The sequence below is a fragment of the Eleutherodactylus coqui genome, chromosome 5 (assembly GCF_035609145.1).
Source record: "Eleutherodactylus coqui strain aEleCoq1 chromosome 5, aEleCoq1.hap1, whole genome shotgun sequence".
Lineage (NCBI taxonomy): Eukaryota > Metazoa > Chordata > Amphibia > Anura > Eleutherodactylidae > Eleutherodactylus > Eleutherodactylus coqui.
Genome location: NC_089841.1, coordinates 146127225 through 146139384, shown reverse-complemented (window position 1 = coordinate 146139384; position 12160 = coordinate 146127225). Strand labels below are relative to the sequence as shown.

At 41.3% G+C, this 12160-nt stretch overlaps 1 protein-coding gene across 1 annotated transcript in view; it reads right to left on the bottom strand.

Moving 5' to 3' along the window:
* TMEM132B (transmembrane protein 132B) overlaps positions 1 to 12160 on the bottom strand; it is a 593064-nt gene that overhangs the window by 444532 nt on the left and 136372 nt on the right. Inside the window, exon 2 of the mRNA XM_066603397.1 lies at positions 6271 to 7156. Within this exon, the coding sequence (XP_066459494.1) occupies positions 6271 to 7136 (866 nt within the window). The 5' untranslated portion in view covers positions 7137 to 7156. The remainder of the gene's footprint in view (positions 1 to 6270; positions 7157 to 12160) is intronic.

The window sequence follows — 12160 nt, the reverse complement described above, 5'->3', positions numbered from 1 at the left end:
TCAATCTGAAGTTCTGATTACACCTTTCTTCATTTGATACACCCATCGGTATACCCTAATAAACATGAAATCACTCTGGAAGCCTGAGCTGTCTCCACAGTTAGCTATATCACTACATTGCTAATTGTCTTTTACACGGGCTAACAATTAGGCATGATCATTCGTAGGAATACGCATTTGCCTGATTATCAGCCCATGTGAAGCTGCATCTAATCAGACAAGGAATAAAGGCCCATTTACACTGGACGAATGTCAGACAAACGATGCCCAACACTCGTCCCTACACATACTCGCTCCCGTGCTCCTGCACGGGAGTTAGTATCACTGGCTCGATCACAGAGAGGCTAGTAGGGGGCCGGGATGGCTGGAGGAGATTTCTCTCCTCACTCTCCCTCGCCCCTGTCGATTCACTTTAGCAGCAGCCGTTCAGTACTGTACGGCTACTGTTTACACCAAAAGATCATCGTCTAGGAGTTTATGCAGCTTAAATTCCTGAACAATGATCATTTGGTGTAAACAGCATCCGTTCACTACTGAACGACCACTGCCTAGAGTGAATGGACAGAGGCGGGGGAGAGCGAGGAGTGAAATCTTCTCCAGCCGTCCCGCATTCCTGCTGAGCAAGCCAGCGATACTCACTCCTGTGTAGCACCATGGGAGCGAGTACACACAGGGATGAGTGTAGGGCATCATTTGCCCTACATTTGTCCAGTGTAAATGGGCCTTAACCCCTTGAGTGGCGGGTTTCCTACCACCCTGTCGTGCCCACCAGGGCAGGTTTTTTAAAATGGCCTAATCATTGAATTTCAACTAATTTTGCAGTTGCGTCTCAAGAGCCATAACTTTTTCATTTTTCCATTGACATGGCCATATAAGGGCTTGTTTTTTGCAGGACAAGTTGTGATTTTTTAAACAGGGGGGAGGAAAAAAAGAAATGGGGAAAAAAGAAAAAAAGGGGCCATGTCATTAAGGGGTTAAATAATGTATTAACTTCCTTCTCTGGGTCATTACGACGCATGGATACCACATGTGTGATTGTATTTTTGATTTTTTACAAAGTAAAGGGAGACAAGTGTTTTTATTATTATTTTTATGTTTTTACTTTTTTTTTTTTTAATTTTTTTTTTTGTCCCTTTAGGGGACTTCCACAGGGACCCATCAGGACCCCCTGATCACATTCCGGGGGTCCGATGGTGACAGCCCCTTACATGCTGCAGTGACAGCCCTTTACATGCTGCAGTCACATAGACTGCCGCATGTAAAGGGTTAACACAGCAGAGATCGGAGGTTTTCTCTGATCTCTGCTGTAAGAGCAGGTACCTAGCTGTCCTCTCACAGCCAAGCACCAAGCTCTCCCTGCCACAGAGACCATCGGCTTGCTTCTGACAAGCCGATGGTCTCTATGGCAACCTGTAAACAAAGCAGGAGATTGCCGGCATATCGACAATATCTTCTTGCTTCTCAATGTCCTGCTTTGTTCTCTGTGGGTCTGTGCAGGCAGAGCACACTGTCACAGCTTGTGGCATTGTGCTCTGCAGCTCCCATAGTGATACATAGCCCGGAAATCTTCCGGGCTATGTCGCCATGAGCAGTGGAGCTCGTCCCGGAAAATTTCCGGGCGTGCCACTCAAGGGGTTAAGCTATTGTTTGACTGCTGATCCCATTTTTCATGTACTTGAAAAAAATCATTATTGTCAGCTGTACATCTCCCATGTGAATGGGGGGTGTGCTGTCAATAGCGATGATTTGCTATGGAGGCACAAATTAAAAACACTTGGGACTTCAATTCACATTAGCATTGTGGGTTCTGTCTTCATGCTCCATTATGGGATTAGGAAAATGGAATCTACTGGCTGAAGTAATCAATGTTATGATGGAACCGAATGGTGCTGAACATAGCCCACTGACTACAATGCGGTCTATTTGGTTCCTGTTTCTGTTTTTTCCAGGACTTCAATGGAAATGAGTGACAGAGGCCCCAAATGGAGCCCCAAACACGGATGTGAACAAAGCCTAAATTATACCAATCTGTTTTAAAGTTTTTTTTAATTTGTCTATGCTTCTTTTTATTTGTGATTTTTATCCTATTGATGTAATAACTCTTATATTCTTGCCAAAATTTATTAGTGGGTGTATGAAATGTCTTGGAGTGTCGCATTTCTACTTGGTTCAGTTGCCAGCTTGACACATTTCTTCAGCGCCCTATACCATCGATTACTAATTTATTATTTGTGATGCCTGTTACTATATCTTCTTCATGGAGGACGTCCAACAAAGTCTGAATCGACCCAAGTAAAAGCTGGGTAGATGAGCGCCAATGTCATTTATTGGCACTCATCTACTGAAGCAAATTACTCCATGAAAAAGGACTTTAAGGCTGGTGATCACGATGCTGTAATGGAACTAATAGAGTAACCTGGCAGAATCGAAGGTTTCCCTAATCCTATCAGTTACAATGGGAATGATTCTGTTGATCACAGCCACTTTCCTGTTGATGATCATATGAACATACTAGCAATACCCCATACTCGCTTTGGCCCAGTAAGCATCCTTTCTTGTACAAAGGAATTAATTATCTAAAATCGATATTGTTCTGTACTTAACAGTCAAAAAATCTAATATATTAGTATAATGAAGAAAAATATGGCATTCATCAATATTGTAAAAATATTATTTAGACTTTAAGTTCATTTGGCATTTCGGTCAATTCAAGACCTTGAATCAGATAAACAGGATTGCTTAACCTCTTAGTTGACTAGCCATTAAGGTGGTCATTAATGGGCTTTATTCTGATACAGCACCTTTTCTACAGCCCTGCATCAGAATACCAGCCTCCAGTGCCACTAGTAACAGTGACCCGTCTGTCTGGCGACAGCTAAGGACCTGGTCTAATGGTGGGGATCACAGAAACTGCCGATCTCCACTGTGTAACCCTTTACATGCTGCAGTTAATGCAAGCGTGGCCGAAGAAGGCTGATGGAGGGTTGGGGCTCTCGCTGTCACCCATTGGACCCCCATAATGATATCACAGAACCCTGATGGGTTTCTATGGCACCCAGGGACTTGAAGATTGCCTCTGGTCTGCCATCTGTGGTGGCCTAAGGTAGCTCATAGACCAATATAATACATTGCTGTACTGCAGTACAGCAGTATGTTATACCAGTGATAAAAATTAATGGCATAATGGGACATATATAAAAAGTGTGAAAAAAAATAGTAATATATATTTTAAAAATGAAGCTAAAAAAAGGCAAAACCTCACCTTTTCCCCTTTATTATGTACAAAAGAAAATCACCACAAATTTGGTATCGTCACATACTGTTTCTTACTATTTACAGCAATTCCCAATAAAAGTAAAATGGTAAAAAGATTTAGGCCATATTAGTGACGATAAATCGGCTGGAGTGTTGGATAAAATTTCAATCATATCTCTATCTGGAAGTCAATGAGTATCGCAATTGTATTTACTGCATAGAGTTTATTGTACTCCATAAAAGTTGTTTAACATGGCTATTAGACTAAACTTAGGCTGTCTGAAATGTTATATTGATGGTGCAGATCAAATGCATATGGTCTAGGATTGTGTAAAATTGCATTAATTTTGGAATGGGTACTAGAGATCATTAAAAAATATATCTTGTCAATATTGGTCTTAATCTCAGAATTTATGCACTGGATATTGTTGATGGGCCTGATGAGGATCTTTTTTGGTGATTTCGGAGAGCATAGTATCAGGCACAGAAGCTGATTACTGCCCGTTGGATGCAGCCTGCCCTCCAATGGTAGAAGATTTGGTCCTAAAGATAGGAGAGGTTATATACTTGTTCAAAAAAATTGTTTAAACGAGCAAAAATGAACAATAATCATTCGATCGAACAACAAACCATTCACTTTTAGTTCATTTTATGCAGGCATAAAAATCACCAATGTCTCATTCACTAAACGTTCAGTTTAAATACTGATCCTTCAGTCGTTCTCATTCACTTATGCAGTCAATGTGAACCACTGAAACATTTCTCGTTGGAACAAGCCAACGATGTATCTGCCGGTATAAACAGGCTGCCCGAGTGAAGGAGCAAACTCTGGAACTGTTAGCTCATTCAAACAAGAAATCGGCAGGTCTAAAGGAACCCCAAGTTTAAGGAAATTTGGGGAAGATGCTATTAGATATATAATAGATCATTCTTATTGAGTGCTGGTTGAATTGAGGTATTGTAGAAAAGTTGATGGGACTTAGAGAGGGTGAGGGAGAGAAGTGAGAAGTTGGAGAAGAGTTACGTTTTCTTTTCTTTTTTTTTGTGTCTAAATAATTGTTGTTTTTTTTGTTGGAGAAGGGTGAGATTATGATTTGTTTAAATATTTTTAGAATTGATTGCATTGTTTGGGTAAGGTAATAATGTTTTATGTATATTATGCTTATGCATGTATAAATTTGTAGAAATTAAGGGGGAATTGTATTCAAAAACAGAACTTCAATAGAAATGATCTGCTTAAAAAAAAACTTGTAATTGCTGGAATCGTGCTGACCAGGAGAACAATGTTATCGCATTATTTATTCTGCATGCTGAATGCCATCAAAATGAAATAAAAAACAATGATGGAATGTTTTTTAATTCACGCCCCAACTACAAAAAAAATAATGAAAGTTATACAATACATTATATGTTCCCAAAAATGATGTCATTAAAAAATACATTTGTCTCGCAAAAAGCAAGCCCCCATAAGGCTATATCAATGGAAAAATTAAAAACGTATGGCTTCAGGAATGCGATGATGACAAAAACCTGAATAATTGGATGGTTTTTAGGGCATAAAAGGGGCAATTCACTGAGGGGTTACATAAGATGTTTACTTAAGCAATCCTGATTTTCTTAAATTAATATTACAGCAAAAAATGGCGTACATCCACGTGACCACTGCAGCCGTTTATTGGCCTCAGCGGTGATGCTTTACATGTACGGCACAAATCAGCTAGGGCCAGTGATTGGCTGCAGCAATCACATAGATGTACAGCACATCATCGCTCCAGTAAGGTAAACAAACACTGGCGGGAATCACAGGAGCATCATAGTTGGAGCAGCAGGGGAATAGGTGATTAATGGTTATTTTTTTATCTTAGCACATTTCCTGCTCTTACACATTAAGGCCTCATGTCCTCGGGGACAGATCCGCAGCGGGTGTCCCGCACGCGTGATCCTCACCCCATAGGGATGCATTGGACACCCACAGGTACTAAAATACCTGCAGATGTAATTTTCCCCTGAGGCGCGGATTGCGTGTGCGGGAAAACACGCGGAGCATGCTGCATTTTAAGTTCGGGTCTCCCGCGGGGACGGCTCCCGCAGGCTTCTATTGAAGCCTATGGAAGCCGTCCGGATCCGCAGCACACCCGCAGCTGAATTTCTGCTCTCCGGCGTGGGAGAGCAGGAGTTCAGAAAAAAGAATGGAGTGCCGAGCACATCCGCCGGGCCGAAGAAAGAAGATCCGCAGCGTCTGGACAGATAAGTAAAATCTTCTTTTTAGGCCTCATGTCCGCTGGAAAGGAGGGACCCGCTGCGGGATTCTTCATGAAGCATTCGCGGCGGGCCTGATTTTCCCTGTGGACATGAGGCCTTAAAAACAAATTATGAACAACTCATTTAGGAGAAGGGAGGAGCTGATTGAAACTTGTAAGTAATAGTTTGATTATGGGAAAACTGAAGAAAAGTAACAGAGAAGGGATGATGTGGTTTCTACTCACAGGAAGGACCATAATCATACTACTATCCAGTAATTACAAATCAGAGGAAGGTTGTAATCACCTTTCAGCTATTTCCATGAACAGGGAGTGGTTATGTGGCATAGTAAATAAACATAGTCATCTCTACTGATAAATCAGATTTCAACATTTGTACTAAAATGAAAGGTTGATTGTTATGGTATTATCTTCTTAATGCAACCTTTAAAAAATTATTGACATAAAAAAATAAACATAGTCATCCTTTGTTTAAAAAGTCGTATTGTTGATCTAGAAGGGTTGAACTTGATGGATCTGTTCATTTTTCTGCCCATGTAACTATGCATTGTTGTTCAATGATGTGATCTAAAGGTAGTATTCAATGAACAAAGGAAAATCAGAACACCAGAATTTTGACATTTGTCTGGTATCCAGTGACAAGCTATAAAATATGGGTTTTTGTGAACCTGATAACAAACCCTGAATCATACAATAAATGATGTACACATGAATACCACCATGACAAAACCTCAGCTTACTTCATACAACATACCTCAACATGAACTGATGGATCATTGAGCTTCCTGCCACTGATACAAAGAATGTTACGACGTCTCCAACTTTCACCGGACCCGATGGATATCGAATCTGAATATTGTTATCCACTAGGAGCACAGACATTCTCATGGTGTCTTGAGTGGGATAAACAATTACACTGCCAAATCTTTCCATTGAATTTGAGACTTTTTGGTCAGTGTCTTTGTTGGGTTGAATCCTATTTGACCATTTTGTTTCCTCTGAAGAACATTCTTCATCTTCTCTGGTGGTATAGATAACATAGTGCAGTTCAACTGGTATTCCTTGTGGAGGAACTGAGAATACATGAGCATCCGTGGGAGGAGATGTGCTTAACCAAGTAGGTTGGAACTCTAGCTCTGCCACACATAACCCTAGCTTGCCTTTCAGTCGACAGCTAGCTGAAAGTTCTCGGTTTTCTAAGACAGCGACCATTCTGACACATGGTAAAATCTCTGATGAATGATAGTCCTCCCAGTCCTTTCCTGTAATATAAAATAAAGCCTGCACTTTGGGTTTGTCAGAATATATAGAGCTTTCTATTATATGGGATTTTAAGTGCCAGTTAAATGTGAATCTGTTGGTAGAACTGAAAGTACTTGAGGTAATTATCACATTTTTTGGCACATTTTTTTCTGCTGAATAGGGTCCATAGGTGGCATTTATTGCCGGTGGCACCTTGGCTTTGTATATGAAAAGTGGTTCAGTTCGGGACTGTAAGCTTGAGTTTTTCATGAGATCTTGATTGGCTTCTTTAAGGAAGAAAGAAACTTCAGAATTACAAATATGATAGCTCACTGGTAGATACACCGGGACGGATGAGAACCGTTGTATACTGTCCATAGTCACCCGACTTTCTGTCACTGTGGAAAGGAAAAAAGAGGAAATTAAGGTTAACAAACTCTAACAAATCAAAATTGATATTTTCATCTTTCAAAAGCTTATTGTTACTACAATGTTTTATGAAGCTGCTAAGACAACTTTAAAGGGGTTGTATGAGATTAAAATATAAATAGGTAAAAAGGGTCTCCCTTTTATCAGAAACAGCACCACTATTGTCCATGAGCTATACCTAAAATTCCAACTCCGTCCCTTTCTAATGTGGGGGGCTGAGCTGCAATGCTAGACAAATCCAATGGACAACAATAATGATGTCAACCTTTTTTCTCAATCTCAGCCTTTTTAACCCTTTCCAATCCACTGTCTGACGTCTAAAGACATTATGATTTAAGGCTGTACAGCTCCGATGTTGGAAGACGTCCGTTGGGGGTCCCTTACTGTATATTGCCAGCCTCTCTGCTGTCGGAGCCTATCCAGTGAGTCACCTCATGCAGTACTGGCTTTAGCCAGCATATAGCGCAATTGTATAACGGCAGAAAAAGAGTAAGCCCCCTAGGAAAACCAGGATACAAATTGGATTGAAAAGGGTTAATAAGGTGTTTGGCATGCTGAACTAAAACAAGACAGGAAAGGGCAACCCGCAACCTTCCCTCACTTGCACCCACGTTTCCAGAGCTGAGAGTAGCACCAGGGCTTAAAAATGATGTGGTATCAAAAAATTTTGATTACTATGCACTTAACCTTCCTAAGTGTATTTCCAGCACTATTCCTCATAAAGAGTCTCTTTTTACATACTATCACTAAGTACACCGTAATGAAAAGAGATGTAATACTATAAAGATATGACGTTTTTAAAACTGTGTCAAAATATGTATTCGATCGTTTCCCGTCTCTATGTTCCTGATAGCTTAAAAGAATTCGCAAGTACTTCAGGAACAGAGCTGTCACACAGCATTCCAAATTCTGCGCACCTTAGCAAAGTCTATTTACCCAATACTATTACCCATATATCTTGTACATGAAGGTAAATGCTGTTTTATTGACAAAATTCATTGTGATCTATAATGTGTATATACAGCTCTTTATTTCTCCCTCTCCAATGAACATAATTTATATGATCCGTGATATATAAAAGCAATTGCATTGGATATTACACTACCAGCCAGTACAGCATGATTAAATCACTTTTATTGGGCATTGTTAACTGCCACACCAGAGGCGACAGTAGCAGAGTGGAGGGTTAATCATTATTATTTGCTGTCTTGCAAAGATTCCAGCGATAAGGTTTTCATTTCACAGGCACAAACATCTACCAGTCCCATTCAGAGGAAAAGTTTACAACATCCTTGTCAGGCAAACACATTCCGTTTAACTTATACTGTAGTCAGGATACTTTAGGCAGGGCAGTTATCTGCATGGAACCGAATGCCTAAAACTTTGCAATAAAAGACAAAATATTTTACAAGTTGGGATTTATGGGAGTCTAATAACTTAAAGAGGATGACCTGTCTGGATAATCTCTTTTCTAAATGAGAACCCATTAGAGATCGGTAAGTGTTTTTCGTCAGTTAGCTGAAACCCCTGGCAATCAGCTATTATGTAGGGAAAATGTGGTGTAACATGGAGATGATTCACATGAATAGGCAAGCATGTCATCTTTTGTGGCACTAAGTTCTCTACAGTCTTCATTGTATCAGCTCTCTACTCCGTGTAGTGCAAAGTGGTGGTGGTGGGGTAAAGGGCAGGGTATGTCCTCTATGATATCCATGTACATGTGCAATGCATCGTTCCTAATAGGACAACTCCAAGAATCAGGGGCTGGCTGGAAAACTTTAGCCTGGGGGGAAAGCACATAGCACTAGCCCATGACTAGAAGCCCATTCTTAGGGTGTTTTCACACAGTTTTCCAACTGTCATGTCCACACTGGAATTGTCCATGGTAAAACTCCAAGACTGAGCATAGAAGTTCTATCACGGATTTTCATGCACATCCAGATTTAGCCCCAGTCAATAGGGCAAATGTGCGTGCTGCCTCCCAATGCAGTTTCAGCACCAAGAATTGGCATGTCACTTCTTTTTTTGTGCAATATGGCCTTCAAAATGTGAGTGTAAAAAAATCTGAATTCTGTGGACTGCAGCTCAAATTTTCATAGTAATCCATAGATTACTAAAATGGTGTAAATTCTGCCATTGATATCTGTGCAGAATCTGCATCTAAATCCAGGTCAAACATCTGCTGTATGAATGAAGACGCATAGTAAATTCAAGCTCATTATATAAAGTACTAGAACCAAGCTTATAACATAAATACAGTACCAGAAACATGTAGATGCCATAAATACAGCCCCAGAACCAAAATCCCTGTGGTCATCATTACCAATTATAAGAGTTTTCCAAGCATTGTTTTATTGATGACCTATCCTGAGGTTACCAATCCATAAAGAATATGGAAGCATCCATAGGTGCATTAAAGCATAATACGTTTTATTCTCCCATAGTAAAATGAAGCGACAAAGGTCAAATTGCTGACAGAAACGTTGCTTCATTTTACTATGGGAAAATAAAATGTATTATGCGTTAATGCACCTATGGATGCTGCCATATTCTTTATGGATTGATGATACATTACGGAGGTGGTCTGGCTCTGGATGGCTGGTGCATTCCTTTGAAAGCGATCCGTCCACAGGAGTGGTGTAGTCTAAGTGCTGCTGGGATACTTTCTTTATCTATCCTGAGGTTACGTCATCAATAGTTGTTGAGAGGAGATCTGCCACTTGGGACCCCGACTGATCAACTTTTCAGGTACCCGCTATTACATGGCAAAACACATAAGGTGCGGAGTGGAAGTAGATAGCTTCAACCCCTGTGTAGTGGGTGGTGCTGGTAATTGCAGGCACAGCACCCATTAAAATCAATGACAGCTGCACCTACAATTACCAGCCCCATCCACCACACAAGGGTCAAAGTAATCTGCTTCTGCGCTGTACTCTGTCTTTTGCCAGAGTACTGAGCCTTAGTGGTGGACAGGAGGGGTCCCTAGTAGTAGACGGCAACTAATCAGCTATTGATGATGTATCCTGAGGATTGGTCATTAGTAAAAAAAATGCCTGGAAAACTCCTTAAAGTGATAATGATGGTCACAAAGGAGCTCCACTATTGCTTAACTCCGTAAGGACCAGAGTGTTTCAGTCCAAACCCATGTGGTGGTTTTATGGCACTATTTTATTCTTTTTTTTTTTAGTTTTATTAGGGGTAAAAAGCTAAAAAAGTTTTTTTATTTTTAATTTATAGTTGTTTATTTTTAAAATTAGTACATTTACGCTAAAATAAAGTGCAGGAATGCGTTCCTCATTTTGTTTTGGACATTTTGATAAATAATCTGGATAGTCTCCAATTACATGGCGCATATGGCGACGATTTAGATTGGTGTTGGCAGTGGGTCATTTTCTATTTTACATATATATAGAGACAGTAGTCACTATCTCTTAATGTTCACCACGGAGGCGCTCTGTCGAAGTGTGTGTGTTCGCCATAAGAAGAGGTGCTCTATGGAAGTCTGTGTGTGGTCCTGCCTTGCTGTGAATGTTGAAAAGGGGTTGCATGGCCGTAAAATGTCTCTGGGGGCTGACCCAGTAGTACTTGTCCCTCCTAGCCCAGTCCGTCCCTGCATAATATTCTGATACATCATACATACTGGTGAGATCACATTGGTAAAGTGTGTTCTGTGAACCAGAACTGATTCCTAGAGTGAAAGGCTCTACATCAGGGTGTACAAGCCATGGTCTGTGTCCCCTGCCCTGCTTGATAGAAATACAGCTCATGGCCCGCCTGTGTGATCAGCTGTGCTCCTGTGTGCAGATCTCTGAGCCCGAGGCTGTAATCAGTACTTTCCTCAGCTGTGAAGCAACGTTCATTGATTAATACAGGCTCCTGTCACACGCTTGTAAGCAACACTTGTGTGCCAGGAGCCTATATTACCCAATGAGTGCTTTGCTTCACAGCTGAGGACAGAGCTCACGGAGCAGCACCTGTCAGTGTGTGAGGGGCTGTAAGAGCGACGAGGGGTGGGAAGGAGATTGTGCTGGGAGGAAAGACATACTTCTGTGCTTGGGGGGATTTTGATGTGAGTGAAGACGTTCTGTTTTGAGGGGATGATTTTTCTGTTTGGAAGAGAAAGTGCTGTAAGGAAGAAGCGGTTCTATATAGGGGAGGGAAAACATGGGTCTGTAGGGCGGACTGTGAGGTGAGACATGGATCTCTGGAGATGGATATTATGTATTGGGGCAAGAGATTGTGTTGTGAGCAGCTTAAAAATTTTGCAGCCCCTCAAAATAAAACAATATGACAAATGCGGTCCTGACACCAAAAGAGTTGTGCGCCCCTGGTCTACATAAACATCAATAATAACCTCTTTTTATATAGCGCCAACATATTCCACAGCGCTTACAAAACAGGGGGAACAGAAACAAGACCACAGTTACATGTAATAATCAGTTGATGGAAACAGTAGGGGTGAGGGTCCTGCTCCAACGAGCTTACATACTATAAACAGTGGGGTGATACAGAAGGTAAAGGGGCTGGAGATGTGCATGGTGAGGTGGAGAGTGAGGGATGCTATACATACAGACAACGGTGAGACATAAACCGTATAGTGGCTGAATAGTTATGACTGCAGGGGGCGGTTGATTGCAGCTAGCAGGGATTGCAGTCAGTAGGACAGGGAGCATATTATCAGGTGGGAGTACAGAGGGGTTTGGCTAAGGAGATGTGGTATGCCTCCCTGAAGAGATGCGTTTTTAGAGCACGCCTAAAATTTTGTGTGTCAGTGATTGCCCGGATAGTTTTGGGTAGCGCGGTCCAGAAGACAGGTGCTGCTCTGGACAAGTCTTGGAGGCGGGAATGAGAGGTTCGTATTAAAGGGGTGCTTAATTTGATTTTGTTAGCGGAGCTGAGGGTGCGGACTGGGTGGTGGATTGAAATGAGGGAAGAAATGTAGGGCGGCGCGGTGCTGTGGAGGGCTTTGTAAA